Below are 23,985 nucleotides of genomic sequence, written 5' to 3' on the forward strand. Positions count from 1 at the left end.
TGAGTGTAGGGGACCCAGAGCTTCTTAATACAGTGGTTTCAACAACCAAATGAGGCAAACTTTCCTGCCTGAGCAGCACGACTGAAAGATGTTGAAAATATGAGTTATGGAAAATCTTATTTATGATTCCTATGTTCTTCTTTAGATTCTTTGTAATTGCTTACCAAATTGCATTTAATTGAGAAAAAAATGAATGGAAACTATTACAAATGAGGCAAAAAAATTAGCCACTTTTTCATGTATGCAAGCAAAAAAAAAAAAAAGTAATTAGATTTCTGTGGTGTAATTGATTTTGTTAAGCCCCCACCCCTTCTGAATGTGGGATCAGAAGTGGAGGGAGAATAAATTAGAATGTGTATGTTACTATGATTTATGTTTCAGCTTATAAATCTTGACCATTTCTTCATTTTCCTAACAAAATTAGAGCTGATGCCTTGAATTTATTTATGTGGCTTTCTCTCTGTGCTGCCATTTTCAGGCTTCGCTCTCCAGGAGTGTTTTAAACGGAACAAGAGGAGAACTGCAAGGCACTTTTCAATCTGTTTGGACTCCCTGTTTACAGAAGAGAGATGGAGATGCCATCAAACACAAAAGGGGCCGCTGTGTGCCTGCTTCTCTTTGTATTAAGTTTGGCAGCGGCCATTGAAATCCCTCTTTCTGGTAAGTTGTAGCTATTTACTGAATGTTCTCCTGCAGGAGAACAGATTAAATCGTCCAAATGTGCTGTTTCCATTTTGAGCTTTGTTATGCTCCAGTGTGGCCTCTGGGGAATTTGTATGTGATAGAAATGCAAGTTTTGATTTCTTCTCTCGATTGGTTCATGCAGTGCAGTAAACAGGTGCAAACAGCTCATTGTTGGTTACAGTGGTCACTTATGCAGCACCAGAAGAATAAGAGGGCAAAGGAGCGCACAGATTTGCAATATTCATATGTGTGGATGCAGCTTTAGAAGTAATTGCTGTAATTTAAATAGAAATACAAAGCATTTCACCCTAGTGAGATTGCTCAGGTGGCTTGTGGGCCTGCTGTTGAGGTGCTATATGTGATGGATAACTATGAAGACATTTCCCAATGTGAGGAATAGTTGCAGCATTTAGGATTTTTTAATTTAGAGAAAATGTGAGTAAGAGGTGACAAGGCAGAAGTTTATAAAATTATACACGATGGGAAGAAAGTGGATAGCGAAAAAGCCTTTCTACCTCTCTTGCAACACTGGAACTCATGAACATTCATTGAAGCTGGATGTTGGAAGATTCAGGACTTCTTCATGCTTGGATCGCAGGTGGTGATTGCTGTTGTGCTTATGGCCACTGTGAGAATGTTATGCTGGACCAGATGGGTCGTTGGCCTGATCCAGCAAACTCTTCCTATATTCCTAAGAACCCACTTACAATTGGCTTGGCATCCCAGTGAAACATAGAACCCAAGGTGGCTATATCAGTGCCAAACATTAATTATATAACCCAGTGGTTGAAAATTCACCCCAGAAAATATTGCCAAATAACTGAATAAATTTATGCATGTTTTGGTCTTGGGAATCTCTCCAGGGCTTCTTATGACACCTCCACTTTGCAAAAATAAGGGTTTTTACTGTTTGTGGAGATGAGCAACAATAACAGAGAGGTGTGGGGAGAGGAGAGTTTTGAGACCCTTTTCAGTGTGTAGCTGGACGAGCCCAAATGGGCTCCATTTTTTAGTGTTTGGTCTTGTGAGTTTCCATGTTCTTTACATTTTTGAACCCTTTCAGTTCAAGTATTCTCCTCATCACTATGAATGAGACTGTCAGTGCCCAATACTGGAGCATTCCAAGATCCCCTTAAGACAGTAATCGGTGATGAGTTAGTAGAGTAGATCTCAGTGTAAGAACTTCAAACCAAAATTTAGGAAGTGAATTGCGAGAAAGAACTCTTTCTGCAGTTTACCGTGTTTTGTTGATGCCTCATAATGTCCACCAGCATACCATGCAGCTCTCATCTGTTTCTACCCACAATGCACCTGCACACTGTGACCCAATTATGTACATATGTGGCCAAATTAACCCAATCAATGTACTGCAACCTGAGCAACCAACCAACCTACCAACCAGAGAAGGCAAAACAAACCACACCCCTTGGCTAATCAGGCAAAAGCAATCCTCTTGGATTCTCACTGGGACCACCTAACCCTACCCTGCTACATGTGAGGCGGGCTGGCAGGTTTCTGTCTTCCAAACCACTGCTAAAGGGAGGCATGCATGCTTTCATTTAATGCTTCAATATACTTCTCCATCCATGGGGTCCTTGCTAGCAAACACCTCATATCAGCCTCATGCCTCATCTTAAAAGAGTGGTGGCAAAGCTCATAGGTTGTGGAGTACTTTTTAATTTTGATACCCAATGCCATAACTAGATAAGAGTGCGCACTTGCAATCTACTTTGAACATGAAAAGACTGAGATTAGGAAAGTGCAACCCCATTTCAATAGAAAACAGATTTAGCAAATAATTTTTTTAAAAAATGAATTAATTCCTTTGATCTCCATTCACTAAGAGAATGAATTATTTCTTCAAATCATATTCAAATTCCCTGATAAATCACATAATTGGAATTCTGGTCTACCTGTTCCCAGACTATTTGACTTTTCTCTGACCCTACATTTCCATTTGATTCTTAATTTCTGTTAATGAAGCTTTTCATGGTTTTAATAAACATGAATTATATTTGGCTATAAACAAGCTGGGCAAAGCATGGCGGCGTTTGAGATGTAGAAGACGAGATACCATATGGTGCAGCAAGATACCACATTTCATGTGAGCACTGAGTTTTCTGGTTCACTGGGCTTAAAGAGTTTCTAGCCAGTACCCTAATATTCATTCCTGTAATTTATAACGGAGTGGTAATTCTATTATGGTCAATTACTCTTCAGGGCCCAATTTCCATTTTTATAGTTTGGTTATGTGGAGATTCACAACACTTTAATTTCTTCAGGATTAAAAAAAATGTAAATGCATGAAATAGAGGATTTGCATAGTAGTAAAGCCCAGTCATCCTACCATGGAAAGTGGGTGGTCCTGAATGATGATGCCAATGGTAACTGAGGTTGTTTATGTTGGTATCTTGAGCAGCACATGGACTTTGGTTGGGTAACAAATTCTCTTCTATAACTATTAATTTGAGTCCAATCCTGGCATTATTTGTAGGGTTTTTATTTTTATAAAATGGGGGGGGTGAATTACATTTAATGTGCACACAATATAAGAATGCAAGAGCAGAAAGAAGAAAAGAAATAAGAAAAGAAATTTACAACCTCTGTAACAATGGGAATAATGGTTCCCTGCCACCCAAAGTCTATTATCCTTGCGTCATTTGTTTCTGCTGCGTTCCTTGGGGCTATATGGCAAACCCAAACAAAAGGCCTTGTATTACTCATAGGGATGTTTACAGAATTCAGTTTTGTGAATTCCAATATGAACAAAACTGATCTACCACTTCCCAGGCCAGTGTGGAGGCTGGACCTTTGTGTTTTCATGCCTTAGTAACTTATTTCAACCTTTTATATACCGTTTAACGCTGCTTACTTATCAGGTGGCGTACAATGGAGATACAAAAGCAATACAAAAGATAAAACCAGTTGAACCATAAAATCAGGAAAACCTGCTTGAAATGCTTGGTAATTTTTCTAAGAAGTCTTTGCCACTAAATACAGTTGGGAGGGAGTTCTATAGAACTGTGCCCATGATGCCATATGCCTGAGCCATAGGAGATATGAGCACTGTGAGCACTGACGTCTGCAAAGGCCTCAGTGATTAGGCAGGTATATAACATATTTTCTGTCTCCCAGTGTAGATTTTGGCCCATCCTCCCCCAAAGTATCAAAATGTGTTGGAATAGAACTCTGGTTATTCATTCACCCCCACTGCAAATAAGCTATTTGCAATTTACATATGGGTTACTCTTCCGTTTTTCTTTATTTGACCACATGTCCTGGTTCTGTTTCAGTACGGCAACTCCCGACAATTACAGAGCACCCAACCGATCAGGTTGCATTTCCTTTCGATGAAGAGTTTACAATCAAGTGTGAAGCTATAGGGAACCCACACCCAAGGTAAGTGTGTTGCAAAAGCTGGTTTAGGACTGACTGTATGTGCACCCCCTGCATGCCACAGTTGGGGTGAGAGAGAACTGGCAGGCATCACTGGAGGCGAGGCAAGGTATGCTATGTGTGGTGTGGGCCAGTGTGGTGTAGTGGTTAAGAGTGGTAGTCTCGTAATCTGGTGAACCGGGTTCACGTCCCCGCTCCTCCACATGCAGCTGCTGGGTGACCTTGGGCTAGTCACACTTCTCTGAAGTCTCTCAGCCCCACTCACCTCACAGAGTGTTTGTTGTGGGGGGAGGAAGGGAAAGGAGAGTTAGCTGCTTTGAGATATCAAATCCACACTCTTCTTCTTCTATCATAACTCGCAGATATACGGTACTTGTTTCATTTTTTTTTATTACATTTCTATATCACCCTTCATCTGAGGATCACAGGGTGGTTTAAAATATAAAAACACATAAAAATACATACCATAGTAACAAACAAAAACAATAACCCACACCCACCCAAAGTTTAAAAGGCCATAGGTTATTTAATTAGCTAAAGGCCTGGGAGAAGGGGAAGGCTTTTGCATGGCACCTAAATATTTATGATGAAGGTGCCAGGTGAGCCTCCCTGGGGAGAGCATTCCACAAGCTGGGAGCAACCACAGGAAAGGCCTGTTCTCATATTGCTGCCCTCTGGACCTCTAATGGAGGAGGCACACCAAGAAGGCCCTCAGAGAACGACCGTTGTTACCCTGATGTGGGCCTGAAGAACTAGAAAAAGAGCTTGCTGTCACCCCTGGCCCAGCCTCTTAAATTCTCTGGTGCCTGCCCACCCTCCCTGTGCTGAAACATAGCTTCACAGCTTACACACTTTAGGAGCCACAAATGAATATTTGGCCTGGAAATGGAATTAGACAATGTTTAGGGGATTTCTTTTTCTTTTGGGGGGGGGGGCTCTCTGTACTGCACTGTGCACTGTGGGGAGTTTAGGTTGGTCACAATTTGGGCTGGAGAAAGACAGCGATAGATGAGGTAAATCTGCCTTAAGGTGAAGGCAGATTCCAGAAATTTGCCTTTCACATAAATAAACAACTGCACAGTACTCAAGATCTCATAGATTAATAACTAGGAGTTAAATACAATAGTGATCAGAGATAGTGGTTTTTTGAAGCTTAAAAGCATAGCTCCACTTTTGACCCACTGGCCCTGATCCAATTCAGGCATAACAGCCTCAGCTTAATAAATACTACAGATGTCCACATGATCTCACTATTGATCTCCACTTCATATTGCAATTTGCACTAGTGAAAGATTAAATGAATGCAGTGGGAACCTGTGGTTTGAACACGCCATTATAAAGGCGTCAAAGCTGGTGCAGGAGAAGACGGGGAGATTACATGGGCATGACAGCATTCTTGGCTTAATAAACCATGGTTTATTAGGCTGAGATGGTTTGAATCACCCCTGAGGTTCCTATTCGGGAAAGACCTGGTGGCTAGTGCAAGTATAATGCCATGATTTACTGTGTGCACCCTTAGCAAATTATATGAAGTGTATAATAGAAATCAGAGGGTAGCAGCTGTCTACATGCCTTTTGCATAGCTTTGCCTTTTGCACATGGACACACACACACACCCTCTTTGTAGTAAGAGGCCTTATGAAAATTTCCATCAGTGAGTCTGTTTCCGCAATCTTATTAATCTCATTTATAAGCACAGTGAAATACAGTATAATGCTATGACACCGTTTGTGTGTTATGAGGATTCCAAATTCACTCATCCACAGCATAAACAGATTTTAACACACATTGTTAATAAAACTACCGTAATTGCGAACAGAGATGTCACATTCTCTAGGGCAATGAATGAAAAACCTATTACTGTCCTGATCTGACTTTTTGGTGACTCACAGCTGATAAAAATACTAGCTCAGACCATGCCTGTGGAGCAATTTTCCATTTGATTTATCTTCTACCTCATCTTTTTTCATTTTCTTCCATGCCTAAAAAGAGAGAGTCTAGCTTTACACACTGTCCTTCCTATTTATAGTCTGCAACTGACTTTACTGATCTTAGGATGTAGAGGTGACAATTTTATCTTAAGGATGCTTGGATTCATAGTCCAAGAAATACTGGATGCAAGAGGGTCTTTAATAGTAGGTCACCATTTCCCCCCAATGATTTTTGAGCATACAGCCTCCTTTAGCTTTGCCTATTGAAATCCATGAAGGCACACTGTCTTGCTTATGGTGGGGGAGATTTGTGAACACTTCCAAAGAGTCTTGAAATCTTTGAAGCAATGGCCACAAGTCCCCAATAGTTTTCAAGGTAAGCAGATGAGAGTTCATCCATGTTTTCATGTTACCCTATTTTACACATACAGAACTAGTGAATCAAAGATTTTAAAAATCAATCTAGGTTTCGTCGCAACAACCAATTTTCCCATGTGCAGATTCTTTTTTTCCTTTGGAAAAGCATTCATCCATTCATCCCCCCAACTTTAGCTGGTAGTGACTTTTGTGAGATATAGTTAGAAATTAAGACTACTCCTTAATTTTAGTTTATATATAGAGAGCTGTCTTGACCCCAATTAAAGAAAAGGGGAATGTCAATGTTTTAAATGATTTATTGATAAGATAAAATAAAATAAAATAGAACACACATTCATGCTACTGCTTAAATCTTCACCTCATGAATTGCAGCCAAGTTCTTCATTGTATACTCTTGTCATTTCAGCTTTACCTGGAGAAAGGATGGGAAGGTATTTGATCTGCAAGGTGACCCAAGGATACTAACATCAAACAATTCCGGAACATTTGTTGTTCGGAACCGTGGAAACATCTCCATTTTCCAAGGAAGGTATCGCTGCTTGGCTTCCAATGAGCTAGGAACTGCCATGTCAGACGAGATTGAACTAGTAGTTCCAGGTAAGCGTTTATTTGTGCTAATTTGATGCATATCCCAAAGAACAAAACTACAGCTTGGGCTTAATATACTTTTCACTGTGCTGTTTGTTTTTACTAATGATACGTGGAGTGATTTGGGATTCACAGAAGCACTGCTAAGGAGCGCTGAGGAGTTAAAAGCCACACTTGTTTCATTTTGGAGAAGTTACACACTTTTCTTAAGGACTCCCTATACTCTGGTTGAGCTTAGAGTACTCTGTTCAGCTGCTTTCTCCAAGGAGTATTTGAGCGTACTTCAAATGGGACTAGGTTTACCGTCCCTGCAAGTCGCTTCAACAGCACAAAGCAATATTGGCGTGGCAATAAACACAAGCGAATGTGGTTTTTATTTCCTTGACCCGCTTCATTAGCCAGCTCTCTAGCAAGAAAATGACAGAGGAAGATAAGACACCACCCTAGGAGGCTTATGAAGAATAACAGATGGACAATACACAATATTGTACAAGATATGTGAGAGGCCAGCTATGTTTTCATGTTCATGGACTTTTTCCTGGCTTCTTTGTTAGAAACACAACAAAACAACCCCATGGATATTTTGTGGATCAATGTGATTCATTAAACGTGAGAAAGCTGATTGTAAAAAAATTGACAACTGAAAGATATCAGGGACAGCTTGGTATTGTGTGACAACGCTAGTCATTGTAATCATGTCCATTGGGGAAGGGCCATAACCCCGTGGCAAAGCATCTTTGGTTTGACCCCCCAGTGTCTTCAGATAGGCTTTGGGATGTCTCCTGCTTGAAACTCTGGAGAACACAGATGTCAGTCAACATGGGCAATGTGGAGCTAGATGGACTATTGATTGGATTTGATATAAGGCAGCTTTATTGTTATGTTTACAGTAACTCTTGAAATTCTCAAGTAGTATCCTTTTCTAATCCTACTGCCTGAGATCCTTTAAACTGGATCAGGAATTGGAATTGAAATCTCACTACACTCAAGCTAATGTGTTCCCAACACTTAATACCTTTCCTTGTGGGTTCAAATCCTGCCTCATTCATGGACCCGCTGCATGACTTTGGGCAAATTACTGTTTTGAGTCACAGGACAAAACTGACATGTGACAGGAGTAGATATTTGAAAGTGGATTGCCACCATGTAATGCTAAAGGATGAGCAGAGAACAGTTTTTCAGCAAAAGGCAACAAGTTACTGCTTAATCCTTTATTCTGTCCACTACTGACCCCCAGGGTTCCCCTTTGTCCCTAGCTGTGATACTTTTCTGGCCTAGGAGAATTGGAAGAAAAGTAACTGGCAGGCAGAGTCACCAGAGAAGTTTTGAGGACAATTTCAGCATCTTCTCCCACCACATCTCCACTTCCCTGTCAACTTGTTGTGCAAGGTTTGGTGGCAACCCATGTTCAGAGTTGTTACTTAGAATCCCAACATCAATCTTGATTCCCCATCTGTAGAGTGGGAACAGTAACAGGCTGTGTATCAGCAATATAGTGCGCACCAAATGTTTCGGACTACATAACAGCAGAGGCTCATGGGAGTTGTAGTCCAAAACATCTTGAGGATTCTGAATTGGAAAGTTTTTCTTAGAGTCACAGACACGTTCGTCTCAACTTTTGTTATGTTAATGCTTTCAAAAGTCGAGGAAGAGGCTGAAATGACAGAGATAACTCTGTCAAAGTCAAGTTCCTTAAATCCCTTTCATTCAATAGTAACTGATAATCAAAAATACAGGAGAATAGTTGTCCTAGTTCCATAGAAAGGCAAGGGGACCTGTTTCTAGTTCCATAGAAAGGCAAGGGGACCTGTGAATAACCCAGTGCAGCAAGAAAAAGATGTGCAGGAAGAAACTGTTGCTGGTATAGGCAGGAGACTAATGCTGGGGTAACAGCCTTAGACTCTTAACTGTGTAAACGGTTAGATAAGTCATGTTGGAGTTTGGTAAATATATTGCAGTGGTGTGCAGAAAGAAATAGTCTTTTAAGATTGCTGGTTGGTTAGATAAAGAAAAAGTAAGATTTATTATGTAAGCAAACAAAGCCCTTCTACATATAGGTTTTATTTGTGGCCAAGAAGCAGCCAAGAAGTTAACAGTAGCACATGCTAACACATACTGATTAAACATGGGGAGAAGCAGGAAGGAAGTAAAGGCTGAAAGAAAGTGATCTACATAACCAGCACGTAGTTACTCAAAGAGTAATGTGTTACTTAAAGAGAAGGAATCAGTGAGGCAGAAGAACAGGTTGCTTTTCTGTCTATCATCACCACCACCACCTCCCGTTCAGGTAAAATTTTGCAAGCATTGTTGCTTTACTCTCAACAAAGCCTTAGTGAATCTCATTGTGACCTGCTTTGTGAGCATCTGTGGGTAATTAATCACTTATTACTTTTTTTGTATGTGAAATTAACATGGAACAATAATTTCCTAGCATAGAACTCAAACGTCAGTCCCAAAACACTAAGTTGCAGAAAGTGCAGTTGGTTGATTGTATGCATGCATACATTTTCCTTCCTGTGTAACATTTGTTGTTCTCTGGGACTTGCTGACTGCCTTCGATCACACATTCTCTCTGGGGTGTAGGTTGGCAGGCATATTAATATACAGCCCATTTTAAACAGGGGGCCCTCAAGGGAACCAAGTTTTCTCGGTGGCGGAGAGTTATTTGATTTAGGTAGATGTTTAATGCGGTATTCCTTCTTTTCCTCTTGAGGTTCATTTTGTATTCTCCGCATACTTTTACATAAAACCATAATGGATTATTTAAACACTGTTTGTTTTGGGCAACATTTTCAGAAGAATTTTTTTAGAAAAAGTAAAAAACCTGAGGGGAGAAGGCACATTCCCACCCCATTTTAGTCTTTCCTAAATTGACTTGCTGCATCAATCCAAAGGCGAATGCTGCAATAGACAGTACACATATAATGGACTTCATTTAGGGCTGGCCCGTCCATGAGGCTGACTGAGGTAACAGCCTCAGGCAGCAGAATCCAAGGGGCACCTCTGTGGGCATGACCCCCGCCACCAGTGGAGAAGTGATGTGAAGTAGCTGTGGCAGTTTCCAGGTTCCAGTGAGATCTGCTGATAGCCCTATGCAATCTCATGGGGCTCTCGCAAGATCTCACCAGAACCTGGAAGCCTCAGCCACAGAGCCCCAATAAGGGAGGCTTTGGCGGGGGTGGCAGTGCGTGGTACATGTGCAGGGCAGAACCTTCCTGTTTGGCCTCAGGCGGCAAAATGGGGTGGGCTGTCCCGATTGCATGTCGTGGTGGTATATGGGGTTGGAGAGGAAACCTAGCTGCTGTTCCTTTTGCCTTATAGAGCAAGTGTGGGGAACCTTTGGTTTTCACAGAGAGAGGAGGCAGACTCTGGCTTCGGTGGGCCTGTGGCTGCCTTGCTGGGTTTGCATAGTCCCAGGCAGAATTTGCCAGGTGTTCCTGGGCAGCAGTACTTCTTTTTCCAAAGGAAGAGGTACCAGAACTCACCCTGAATGCCTCGCTTGTTCTCTTATAATCGCAATGGCGACCACCGGAGGGATACCTGAACTAAATTCCGGTGAGTTCCAGATGAAAAAAAAGCTCTGCTGGGTAGGAATCTCATGAGTATTGCAAGTAGCTGCCCTTCTAGAGTGTGATCTGGTCTTCCAATGACATAAGCATCAACAGACACCACCAAACAGAGCACCTCTTCCTTTGGGGAGAGTTCACCCTCATCCAGAACAAGCATATTGCTCCCAGGAGCCTCCCATCCACAAGACTTCCATCTTGCCAGGATTCAGATTCAGCTTACTGATCCTCACGTGGTCCATCAATGCATCTGTCTGGATCTTGCACAGCCACACCACAGACGTAACAGAGAAATAGAGCTGGGTATACTCAGTGTGCTGGTAATACATTGCTTGCTGCATCATTTAGGTGCGACCCTGTACAAAGACTATGACAGGCTGTTTGATTTCATTCCACCAGCACACAAGTTTGGGGCATATGGCTTGCCTTTTATGTGCTTCTTTTGACTCCAAAATATAGCAGGGGTTCCATTGACTACAGGGAAACCTGAGCACCTGTGGAAGGCTCCCCGCTCTCCTCTCCTCTCCTCCCCACCCCACCTCCATTTTGGCCACATCACAACCCAATACTATGACACACTGTGTGGCAACGTTTGATAAGTGCTGCTGCAGAGGAGCTTGAATAAATCAATTGTGATGTGTGCGCAAATATAATCAGAGCCCGAGCTCTGGAAAGTGTGAGATCACTGTGTGCATTCACGATAACAGTGTGGTGCTTGGCAACATTCTGCTGGCAGATTTCAATGGGGATGCAAGGTGCTTGGCAACCCACCACCTCAATAAAAGTGGAAAGAGCAACAAGTCACACTAGGTGATGCTTTGGAGCATAAATTTTGCCCTGTGAGCCATTCAGCTCCACAACAGTGGGATACCCAAGTCAAGCAAAGGGGTTCTTCTGGCAGCGAAGACAAAAGCGTTGCTTAAGCATACCAGTCCTCCCAACAAAAAATAGAAATACTATTTTTTAAAAAATATTTAAAATCCCACAACACTTTACTATTAAACTGGTTTTCAAGAAAAACAACGACTGCACATTTGTTGAAGATTAAGATGCAAAACCTACAATGAAATTAGTGTTTTTTTATGCAGCTTCTCCTCAACCTTGTGAATGTTTAATGCTCATTTTACAGTATTGGGAAATAAAAGAGAAAACTCCAGTAATTATATGGTACCTGCATAATTGAAGCCAATTATGAAGGCAAAGGCACCGACCGCTGAGCTACTTAACCAAGAGAATCTATTCCTTTTAATTATCAAAATGTTCCCAGAGCCAAAAGGGAGGGGGGATCCGCTCTGGGACTGGGTAGCTAAACATGCCGTTTCATTGACCATAAAGCTGCACAGCAGTTTCTGTGACTCTTTCCCAAATTTCACGCTCACCATATCCATAGTCCTTTCTAGGGCTTACATAAATCAGGCACTCTAAAGCCTGGAGCAGATTTCAAGGTCAGATTTAAATACTTTAGCTCGGGATTTACTACACAAATGGGGTGTTTAAACAGGTCTAGCTTGGAGAGAGAGAGACAGAGATCAAGTAAAACCGAGTTCATACTGCTCCAAATTACGATATGGTAGAAAGTACAGGAAAATATCAGAATGGATATTCAAAATCTAATATTCAAAGCAGCATATGAACAAGTATTTTTATTATATATGGCACTTATTAATACACTTTTCTTCAAATAAAGGCAAGCACATGTTTTGATGCACCTCCAAGGTACAGATGATCTGATTTAATTGTATTTGTTAAATAACCGATTGATTAATTACATCATCCCTAGGTGTCTCTGGGGCTACTGAATGGTCTGCCCTCTATGGGCAGATATCGGGTTATGTCCAGTGGTGCCCCTCATCAGTGGCTCTACCTCCTGTGCTACCTTCAAAGTATTCCAAAGTGTCTTCCAACATAGGAACCAGATTTGGGGCAACATCAGGAACTACTGGGGGCAAGGACATGAAAGTGCAATATTGTCTTAGGAATATAGGAAGCTGCCTTATACTGAATCAGACTACTGTTCCATGAGCTCAGTACTGAACACACTAGCAGCCCTCCAGAATTTCTGGTGGGGGGTGGGGGATTCCCAGCCCTATTTGGAGAAGCTAGAGATTGAACCTGGGACTTTCTGCAAAGAAGACGCTCTACCACTGAACTATAATCCTTCCCTTCTCCATTCTGCTGAGGGACATCTCCACTCAATCAGAGAACCTTTCATTAGTGCAAGAGACACAGATAGAACCCAGAGTAAGGAGTAGGTAGAGAAGAGTTTGACTGGTGTTGCTGCTATATACACTGTGATCTTGCTCAAGCATTGGTAGTGTCTCTTCGTAGGGAGCGGGCGGCACTGTGGTCTAAACCACTGAGCCTCTTCGGCTTGCTGATCAGAAGGTCGGCAGTTAGAATCTGTGCAACACAGTGAGCTCCCACTGCTCAGTCCCAGCTTCTGCCAACCTAGCAGCTTGAAAGCATAGCAGTGCGAGTTCCTAACTAGGTACCTCTGCAGTGGGAAGGTAAATGGTGTTTCCATGCGCTCTGACTTCCGTCATGGTGTTCCGTTGTGCCAGAAGTGGTTGAGTCATGCTGGCCAATTGACCCGGAAAACTGTCTGCGGACAAATGCCTGAAAAGCAAGATGAGCACCATACCCCATAGTCGCCTTTGACTGGACTTATCCGTCCAGGAGTCCTTTACCTTTACTTATTACCTTTAGTGTCTCCCATTTCCTTTGTATAACCAAAAGGCTACTCAGCATTCCTTTTCTCCCATCATCAAAGTTGTCAGCCATTTGTAAAAAAAAATATAAAAAAATCGTTCCTCAAATAGCACATATAAGAAGAAATGATGAGAACCAACAAAGTGATGATAAAAAAATCTGAGCATCTGAACCTTAATACTTCTAAGATCATTTTCACATCTGATTTGCCACTGCCACTACTGCCACCAGGAATTGAATCAAAACATGATTCCACATCCTACATGTCCTTCATTTCAGAAAGTAAAAGCTTTTGTTGTTTTAGTGCTCTAAACTTGTCAAAATGACATCTCAGTTCTAGCCTCATTGCAGCTGAATGACACCTGGCTCTCTCTCTCACACTCTCTCTATATATATGAATGAAATGTGCTGCAACCTGAATCTTCATGAAGCGAATGGCCTTTTCCCTCCCTCCTCACTAACACATCTTGCTTTATCAGAGGGCTGGCACCTTACCTGTGAGAGCATGTGTTGTGAAATGATATTTCTCCATCAGATGGCTTCCTTCCACCAAGTGTCGGTGTAGCACTGCTACTAACTTCCAGATGGACTCAGTGTTCTACAACGGATAGCTAAATGCAGGCTGCCTCCGAGAATAGTGGCTTTCAGACTTTTGCGACTACATGCGCATCTTTTATCTACCAGATGACGAGCCAGATTGGACCTCAGCAAGCAAACCTTTTGGAAGATGACCCAAATTGCATCGTATTATCATTGCCGGGCAATTTTCCTGCACGGTCAGGATGTATCCTGGAGTATAATTTCAGCACTCATGAAAAAAGAGAGTACATTATCGTGTTCCTGCCATTATCCCCTGTAGGGCTCTCAAGGAGGTTCATGCACATTTGCTTGATTTCTATCAATTCATTCACACTTAGTCTAATGGGACAAGCTTGTCGCATCCACAGCTCAGTTAGAAATGGGGCAACCCTCCCATCGTACCAGTTTTGACACTTCTCTTGCTTGTAGTGTGAATGAAAGAAGTGTCGATAAAATTACTTGCTTATAAATGCTGCTAAATTCTGTTAAAGGGTATTCTGTTGCTTTGACTTGAGAACTAGCAAGTATGTAATAACTGCAACATGCAGTTTATGGGAGAATTCCAGTCACTGCTAAGCACTTTTAAGAGCGGCTGGTTTTTAATGTGCTTAACTTCATTTTGATCACTTCCATAATGTGTAGCCTTAATAGTTACTTGCCAGAGAAAGGTGCAGATGAGTTGCAGTTCACATTACTCTGAATGAATAGGCCTTGAATTGTTTGTCATGAGTACCTTGCCTCCTACAGTCAAAGACAAGGTTTACTGTACTTGAATTGATACTAGTAATTTTTTAAAAATGCAGATTTTCAAACAGTTTCCTTAAGCCTTCAGAAGCGTAATTTTAAATCTTTGCTGAAATATAGACATGTTAGGCTCCTTGTGGTAGAGGAGATAAAACCACAACACCTTTATATGTCCCAAAGACTCCAATCCCCACAGGCAAAACATCCTGCAAAGGTGGAGTGCCACTTGCTAATGGCTTACAAGCTAAGTTCATTCCCTTTCTTTTTGCTTTGTTCCTGCTTATTTTTTTATTCTTTCACTATGGCTTAATTACACAACGAGCTGATGGAACTGCAACAGTTTCTCATCTGTTTCAACTTGCCAGGAATGAAAGGGAAAAGAGCCCTGAAACAATCTCAATCTGCTGGGGAAGGGAAAAAAAGATTTAATCTTCCAGGTTGATGTTTGCAGGGATCTCTGATGGGAGGCATGGAGATCCGTGACTCCTTTTCCAACATTAGGACAATGGAATGTGATCAGTCCTGGCAATACTGATTCTTGCTTAAGTAACTTCACTGTTATCTTCTCTTGTGTTTGTTAAGACTCTGTTGGAAATGTGGAATGGGATGGAGCAGTATAAAATTGCAGTCTGCACACAATTTGGTTATTCTGAAGCAGATGAGATTTGCATTGTCTCTGTAAGGCATTACAGCAGTCAGACTGTAAACTTTATCAGCAGGAGCCAGGGACTTTCCACAATTTTGAGGCAGCCATAATCCTACTCTGCTTGGCACTGCTATTGATGTCCAGCACTGTTATTTCTGCCAGCCCAGCGCAACTTAGGTGTGCGTCTGGTGATCTGTAAAAGTCCAATGGCAAAACCAGTGTCAAATGATTCAGCACCACATGCATAGCAGAATGCGTACTTGTTCTCCACACAGAAAGAAAATTGTTTCAGGATTCCTAGGTAAGTGGCATTTCTACACATGCATCCTCCTGAAATTGCCCGTGGACAATTTTTCAAATTCAGAATTTATGGCTGCATTATTTTCCCACATATCTTGGTTATCTTACATTGTGAATCATAAGACTGCACAGTCATGGGAAAGCTAGACAGGTAGCAATTCATACAGAGAATGCCAGATATAAAGTTCATAGGTGCTATTCAGTGACTTCTTTTCCATTATGTTAGGTATTCCTAAATTCCCCAAGGAGAAGATTGACCCGATAGATGTAGAATATGGAGATGCAATGGTCTTGCACTGCAACCCTCCCAAGGGAATCCCACCACTACACATTTATTGGATGAACATTGGTGAGAACCATTTCATTCCTCTTTGAGCCATTTAAAAATAAAATCTCTCTTTGAAAGATTTCTCCCCATAACTTGAACTTAATTAAAACTGAAACTGTTCAGATGCCTCTTCGGTGTGCAAAAGTATGCAAAAATGAACTGCAGAAGTGTTTAGAAAATGCTGAAAAGTTGTAAGGGAATTATATAAATGGTTAGTATATGTCAGCATGAAAGAAAACATGATGAAAGGATAAGAAGGTAAGAATAGCCCTGCTAGGCCAGTCCTGCATCCTGTTTACATGCTTATGGGAAGCTCACACAGCAGCAAATGATTCCTTTCTTACTTGCAATTCCCAGTGACTGGCATTCAGATGTGTATTGCCTCTGATACCGGAGGTAATACAGCCATCATGAGTTTTGTAGCCATTGCTAGCCTAGTCAGAGTTAGTGGACCTGAAGCTTCTTGACAGAATGTCATATCTTCATGTGGCAGGGCGGATGAAAGTGAAAGAGAAAAGCGAGAAATGGCTGCTGGTTAGATTCCAAATTCAGTGCTGAAATGAAGCCTATCGAAAGCAGAAACAGCCAGCACAACTGACCTCCTGGCACCAGCATCCCTGTGCCATATTGGGAGTGGGGAGGCGGGGAGATGTTGCCATGGTGTGGATGTGCTGGTGGAAGCACCAGATTGGCTCGGCCGGTACATCCTCAAAGCCTTCTTCCTGCCGCCTTGCCCTTCTCTCTCAGTGTCCCCAGTACCTGGGTGCCAGATGCAGGCTACCACCTCGCTGAACTGGTGACTCCTAATCTAATATTTCCAGAGAGGCCCATGTTGTGGCTGTCCATGGGCCTGTGACCTGTATTCAGTTGTTAGTGTCTTCCTTTCCCTCTGTTCTCCCAAGCTACCTTGACAGAGAGACAGAAACCAGGGTGCTTTAGGGAGGACAGATTTTTCCCCTCTGCCCAGTCTACAGCTCCCATCTTGCCATCTGCATCAGGTAAAGGCCTGTCAGGGAGCAGAGAGGCTCTGCTTACTGACATGCTTCAGTCTTGGTCTCACTTTCCTAGAGTGAAGTGAATGACCAGACTGCCTCAACGACAAGATGATCTCTTTCTTGTGCAGTGAGACCTCCACCTCACCCACTGTCCAAAAAGAAAGGGGGAAAAATGTGGAAGGAAGCAGAAATTGGCAACTTGAGGCTGTGGTTTCCTCAGGAAGATGAAGGATACAAGTTACCATTTGCCTACGAAGGCCTACTGAAGCCTTCCCCTGTCTGGTATGCTCCAGCTGTTTTGGACTAAAAGTGCAGTCAAAACCAGCCAGCTTGGCTAGGATGATGGGAGTTGAAGTCCAATTCAGCTGGAGGGTAACTGGATAGGCACGACTGTCCTGTTGGTTTGGAAGAACTTGATCCAAGGGAATTACACCTCCAGAACATGACCTTGGAATCTCATTTGCTGTGACAGTTACCGCCTCTTGATAAAAAATATTCAGAATTCTTCGGCTATCAAAACAGCAAATTAAAAATGGAATCACATTATGGAATGCAGGCTATAAGTGTGCATTCTGTGTGACAGGAGCGAGGGGCTTCTTGACAGCCATGACGTCTGTAATGTAGGCCTTTGTAATATTAATAGTTGTGCTGGTCTGAACGATTAAAATGATGCAGTCTTCATGACACTTGCTATATTGTCTCTGCAGAATATTTATGCAGAAGGCAGTTTACATTTGGTGGGTGTGTACTGGTACAGGAATTTGTCCTGCTTATAAGATGGTGGCCTTTTTTGTCTTGTAAAAAAACCATGGTGAATATCGAAATATACTTTCAGACCTCATGACTCTTTAACATCAAAGAATTATTCCCTTACCTGGGAGCAAGTACTTTGACAGAACAGTGAGCTGCCACCTTTTTTCTTTTCTTTCCTTTCTGTGGAGTGGGGGGGGGGGAGTGGAAGATCATTATCATACTGTATCATCATCATATTATTATTATTATTTTTCCTTGTTAGACTTGCAACACATCCCACAAGATGAAAGGGTCTCTATGAGCCTTAAGGGGGATCTTTTCTTTGCAAATGTGGATGAAAATGACAGCCGAAGTGATTATTGCTGCTTTGCTGCATTTCCGAGGCTGAGGACTATTGTGCAGAAAATGCCAATGACACTGACAGTTACACGTTGTAAGTCTGGGGGTTCAGTTCCCCCCTTTTTTCTTTCATTCTTCCACTTCTCTCCTCCACCTGCCTTAATGTCTATCCCAAAACCTACTCCTCTGAGAATTCTTACATGTGATGTGTGTCTCTAATGTGATTATTCCTAACAAAAATATATGCCAATGTATATTTGTTCCTGCACTGTTGTCCTTGTTATGAGAGCCAGGCCCCACTCATAAAAAGATCCGCAGCTGTTGGCCCTACAAAGCACTTCTGTTGTTTTGCTGAATTTGCTGAACTGATACAGGAGACATTCCTCAGGGCGCTTGCCAGCTGCATACCTGCACATCCTCCATTGTTTACTCAAACAAAAACAAGAAAACACACATTTCGGCTAACAAAATAGGTCCTAGTCAAAATCACAGAGATCAGCTAGCAAAACGATTTTTGCAAATTATGGTTTGGCGCTACAGCAGCAGTCTGTGGAGGAAAGGCTGTCGTCAACAGCTTGCGGTGCCATTACAAAAGGTTGCTCCCTAGCGACGGGCGAATTTGTCAGTTTTGATTTCTCTCAGTTTCTCTTTTCGTTTTCCAAATCTTTAGTCCGGTTTGCCACATTTCCGTATCGCTTTGCTAATTTCAAAAATGTTGTTATGAAAATTCCTCAGCACTTTGGTGGGCATTTCTCCTAATATGCAATTTTGCCCCAAGTGTGAATTTCAACAGGTAGCTGCATTTCAGTACAGCGGTACCTCAGGTTACATACGTTTCAGGTTACACACTCCGCTAACCCAGAAATAGTGCTTCAGGTTAACAACTTTGCTTCAGGATAAGAACAGAAATCATGCTCCGGCGGCGCAGCAGCAGCAGCAGGAGGCCCCATTAGCTAAAGTGGTGCTTCAGGTTAAGAACAGTTTCAGGTTAATAACGGACCTCCGGAACGAATTAAGTACTTAACCTGAGGTACCACTGTATTCATGTTGCTTCAGGAAACGAGAATTAAGAAGGTTTGCATTAAAATGTGTCACAGGCAGAATTTATCCCCATTCTCTGTTGCTACCAAATGGGGCCTTTTTCAGAGTCTGAAGACTTGAAGGACTGAAGATTCATTTGAAGCTCATCTTGCTTCTCTGCTCTTCTTAGAATTGTATCGTTTATCAATGTTGACATGGTCTCCTCTGTATCTGAGGCCTTTGAAGATGGTCTACAAAAGAGATTTCTACTACATAGAACAGCTGTGGCTGAAATGCTGTTAGGGAATACTTAGTCATGTCCACAGAGATGTTTATTGTGTTCAGCCCCTGACTAACGTGCTCTATGCCATGTACAAACAATCAGTATCTGTTGTCAGCATTAGCAGGGCAGTGCTATACTAGGGCACTGGTGCAATGCCTACAGCTGGCATGATGCTAGTGAAACACTTCAGTTCCATTCAGCATTCTTACTTGCTGTTGGAACAGTTTGTAGGTATGGCCATAAATGGCTTGATTCTGCAGTCATATTTCAGCAATATGCTGCAAATAATTCCCTATATATCAGAATATCTGACCTGTTTTGAACATGACTCAGAAGCATGGGCTCCTGGAGGAGCAGTAAGAGCCTAAATCGATCCCTTTTGACTTTTAAAATGTGCTCAGGTATGTTCTTGTGGAGCTCCCCCACCTCCATCAGAAAAATGCCGTGAAGAATGAGCCATCATATGAGTGGAAAAGGCTTTCCACCCATGGAGGATAGAAGTAATTTGTTTGTCTTAATACTTTGACTTTGTAAATAGACTTTGTGAATAGTGTGCCATTTCAGAATTGAATAACATCCTGATGCATTTTTTAAAAGCAATGTTCAGCTATCTGCTTTTGTGTTTTATTGCCGAACAGTTCAGGTTTCCCCTTACATTTACAGTTGTCAATCTTACTTTCCTCAGATCTGCCGAGATTGGGAAAATCTTAAATAACACAAGGAGTTACCACAGACAGCATGCAGGCAATCTGACTCATTGGAAAGTACATGTGGAAAGTACATGAAAGTAAAATAGAAACAAAATTGTTAGGGGATCCAATTGTATTAAATTATCTAAACTGGATATGTGAAGAATCACTCTAAACAATTTGTATTTAACAACAGCAACAACTAAACATCCATTTGCTTCCCTAAACCTTCCTGAGATGTTTTACTTGAGCAGATACCTTAAAATTTACCTTAAGAAATTGTTTTAGGCAAAATCAGCAGGCGCCATAAGTGAAACGAAGCTAAATTAAACTATCTTTCCTGATGTAACAAATCAGGAAAAAATGTTCAGCTGTGTAGGGAATTAACCATCTCCATGGCTGATGCTCAATGTTTTCCAAAATCACAGTATCACTGTACTATATATGTGTGCAGCCTGGTTCCCAGTAACATTTCTCCATGCATTATTGGACATGTGGTTGGCCAAGAAGGGGGAACAAACTATGTTAACTATCCTGAATCTTGTCCTTTCAGGAGGGATACTGTTTTCTAAATGGCCGACTTAATTTTACAACACAGGTTAACTTAAAATGATTTGAATTTGACATCTTTCCCAGCATTTACATTGTTTCTACATCAGTTCATTATCACTGTGCATGCTTGCATTACATGTTTAATAATTATATTTGATTTTTTTAAAAAGAGAGAATACTATGGTCACACAATCCTGGGATATATATAGTGGCTTCGAATCCAGGTTTTCTTTTTCCCCCTTTTTACTCAAATGACATTGCATTCCCTCTCACTCCATGTGGAGAGTTTGAAAAACTGCTTAACGTGCAGCATGATTAGGGTGAATATTTTGGAGAGTGGGGTAGGATGAAGAGAAAACCCAGCAGGCAAACGCATTTGCAACACTGTTTGATTGCTTCCATCAGATCTTCAATAAATTTCATCACCATTCATGTTTCCATTTGGTTTCCATTTTTGTTTATTTCAGCAAAACATACTAATGATTCCCGTTCACCTAGCGCTGCCAAGGGTAAGTTGTCACTATTTAGCATTTGCACCCGCAATGTCTATAATATGGATTGGAATGGAATAAAAGAATTTATCCAGCTGAAATAAGAGTTACTACAAAGGTCCAGTGTTCATGTTTTTTTACTTTTCAGAATATAAAATAATGGTATATATTTTGGTTCTCAAACCTTCATCCTAAGTATATTGCTATATAAGTAAAAGGGCGATGTAAGAGGTACAGCCTACAATTCAGCATGAAACTGTTTTGTTTTGTTTTAGCCTATGATTGTTTACCTACTTACCTGGGAGCAAGCCCCATCAAACTCAATGACACTTGTTTCTGAGTAGACATGTAAAGAATTCTACAGCTGCTTCTTTATAAATGGCAAGTCATGAAACACCCTTCCTCCAAGGCATACATGGTTCTCCCACTTCCCCCGTCCAGTTTTTCCCCCTGACAGCAACCTGTGAGGTAGGATTTGGCTGTGATGCAGTGAGAGGAGCAGCTTCATGGCTGGGTGGGGATTTCAACCTGCTTTCCCCCAGTCATAGTCCAGCATGCTAATCACTGCACCACACTTAACTCCAATATCCAGTAGGCTTGTTGCTTACTGACTTCCATGTAACCACCGCAGCTGGTTGCAGTTTTCTGAACAGCTCTTTGTGCTGCGTCAAAAGCTGTTTCCAAGGCACTCTAGTAGATTACAAAATGGTAGACGTTTTGACTTTCCCCAAACACAAGACTGGGGAACAAATGAAGCTGAGCAATAGAAATACTCTTGCTCTGAGGGAGACAGCTTTGCCTCCAAGGCTATGGCGTGACTGTTGTCATTTCCCCGGTTTTAACCCTATCTTCAGCTCCACGTGAATGATAAATTTGTATGGAGCAAGACTGCAGATGCACTCTGCTTTTTGTTTTTACTGGTACCTAACTGCATCAGCAGGCACATAGGGTCTGCAGTGAATATCTGGTATACACTACAGGAATGGAAAACCAGTGGTATTTGTTGCACTCCTAAAATAGATCCACAATTTTAAAATACCACATTTTGATATAGACTTAGATGTGTATATCCAAATACATACTCTGAAATCAGTGAGAAAATTGTTGCCGATCTAGTCTGATGCCATTCAGTTTTTCCAGTGCATTAGCTATACAGGAATCAATTGGCATTAAGATTTCTATCGTTCATGAATGATAAATATTAGGAAGAGCTCAGCTCATTTCCAAAGCTCTGAAATTACTTCTCTCTCCCCCCACCCCACTTCATTTTCAGCAAATTTAATCAAGGAAAGAAAACCAAAACTTGTTATCCCTGAGTCTTCTGGCCACAGTTCAGAAGTGACTGTCATAAAAGGATCTGATCTTTTTCTGGAATGCATTGCTGAAGGACTGTGAGTATTCCCTTTTTTTCACAATTTCCACCATGAGAAAAGTGGAGTTGGGGGAGTAACCAGGCAATGTTTCTTGAATTATACATATACTGCTGTTTAATTATCAGGGAGGAGGAGCATATAAGTACACTGATCATTGTCATAAGGAACATACGATATATATGTTTGAAGGAGTTGTTCTGGATGTTTGTAAAGCTATATCTATATCTATATTTGTAAATATATATATATATTTGTAAAGATGCAGGTTTTGGTGTCTTCGGGTGTCTTCCCGTGTAAGAGTTGGGGTGTCTAGGCGACGTTTCGACGAGGTCTCACTCGTCATCTTCAGGCTGGTGCTTTCGGCTTCTTGTTACTGGAACAGAGCAGGATCTCAGTGTTTGAGTTCCTCTAAATACTGTTGAGGGGGTGTGGTGTATAGCCTCCAACGTTCTGGGCAGAGAGGAAGTTCCCAGGTTAGTGTGTCTTTTCTTCTTTTGTTCATTAATTACTTGAGGGATATCTTGAGTGATTTCTTGAGTGATATTCTGAGTACCACTTAGGAGGGTCATTAGGTGTGGATTAGTTGCTAAAGCTTTCGTGTCTTGACCTCTTGACCTTGTGAAGAGTTTTTTCTGAGAAGATGGCTGTACTGCACTTAGTTGTGCTCTGGCTTGGCTTCGTGTATAGGGGCGAGCTGTGGTTTTGTGCCCTGTGCCAGCCAGATCTGTGTAGGGATTGCAGGGGGGTGCAGCATCCGGAGGTGCCACTATGGTTTGGCTACTGGATGGTGCCTGTAATTTATCTGTGGAGAGGGTCTGGGTTTGGGTCTGGTGTGGTTGATTGGAGATGGCGTTCTGTGTGCCTCTGGTTCTGGTGTCGGTTTTTGTGGGGAGGGCTATTTTCCAGATGTCTGGCAGGCGGGACGTATCGTCACGCTTGTTCATGTTGTGAGGGTGTTTCTCTATCTCGATGGCTTCCATGATTATTCTCTTGTGGTGGTGTTCCATGTTAAAGAGCAATTTGGAATCTGAAAAATTAATTTCGTGTCCTGTTTCTTTCATGTGTTGGTAAAGAGAGGAAGTTTTTTCTTCTTTTTTGACGGCATTCTTGTGTTCTGCGATACGTGCATTTATTCGTCTGTTTGTTTGTCCAATGTACGTGGCTGGGCAGACTTTGCAGGGTATTTCATAGACCCCTTGGTTTTCTAACTGGATCCAGTTAGAAAACCAAGGGGTCTATGAAATACCCTGCAAAGTCTGCCCAGCCACGTACATTGGACAAACAAACAGACGAATAAATGCACGTATCGCAGAACACAAGAATGCCGTCAAAAAAGAAGAAAAAACTTCCTCTCTTTACCAACACATGAAAGAAACAGGACACGAAATTAATTTTTCAGATTCCAAATTGCTCTTTAACATGGAACACCACCACAAGAGAATAATCATGGAAGCCATCGAGATAGAGAAACACCCTCACAACATGAACAAGCGTGACGATACGTCCCGCCTGCCAGACATCTGGAAAATAGCCCTCCCCACAAAAACCGACACCAGAACCAGAGGCACACAGAACGCCATCTCCAATCAACCACACCAGACCCAAACCCAGACCCTCTCCACAGATAAATTACAGACACCA

At 41.8% G+C, this 23,985-nt stretch overlaps 1 protein-coding gene across 6 annotated transcripts in view; it reads left to right on the forward strand.

The window, feature by feature from the left end:
* The window catches only part of CHL1 (cell adhesion molecule L1 like), a 201,548-nt gene that overhangs the window by 111,904 nt on the left and 65,659 nt on the right, over positions 1-23,985 (forward strand). For 5 of the 6 annotated variants that reach the window (XM_081183983.1, XM_081183981.1, XM_081183986.1 and 2 more), the window contains 7 exons: positions 479-660; positions 3,978-4,083; positions 6,796-6,986; positions 15,748-15,870; positions 17,860-18,030; positions 20,948-20,989; positions 22,245-22,362. In XM_081183983.1, the coding sequence (XP_081040109.1) occupies positions 570-660; positions 3,978-4,083; positions 6,796-6,986; positions 15,748-15,870; positions 17,860-18,030; positions 20,948-20,989; positions 22,245-22,362 (842 nt within the window). In that variant the 5' untranslated portion in view covers positions 479-569. The remainder of the gene's footprint in view (positions 1-478; positions 661-3,977; positions 4,084-6,795; positions 6,987-15,747; positions 15,871-17,859; positions 18,031-20,947; positions 20,990-22,244; positions 22,363-23,985) is intronic. The other variant, XM_081183984.1, reaches the window with a different exon arrangement.

Source organism: Podarcis bocagei (assembly GCF_964188305.1).
Source record: "Podarcis bocagei genome assembly, chromosome: 2".
Lineage (NCBI taxonomy): Eukaryota > Metazoa > Chordata > Lepidosauria > Squamata > Lacertidae > Podarcis > Podarcis bocagei.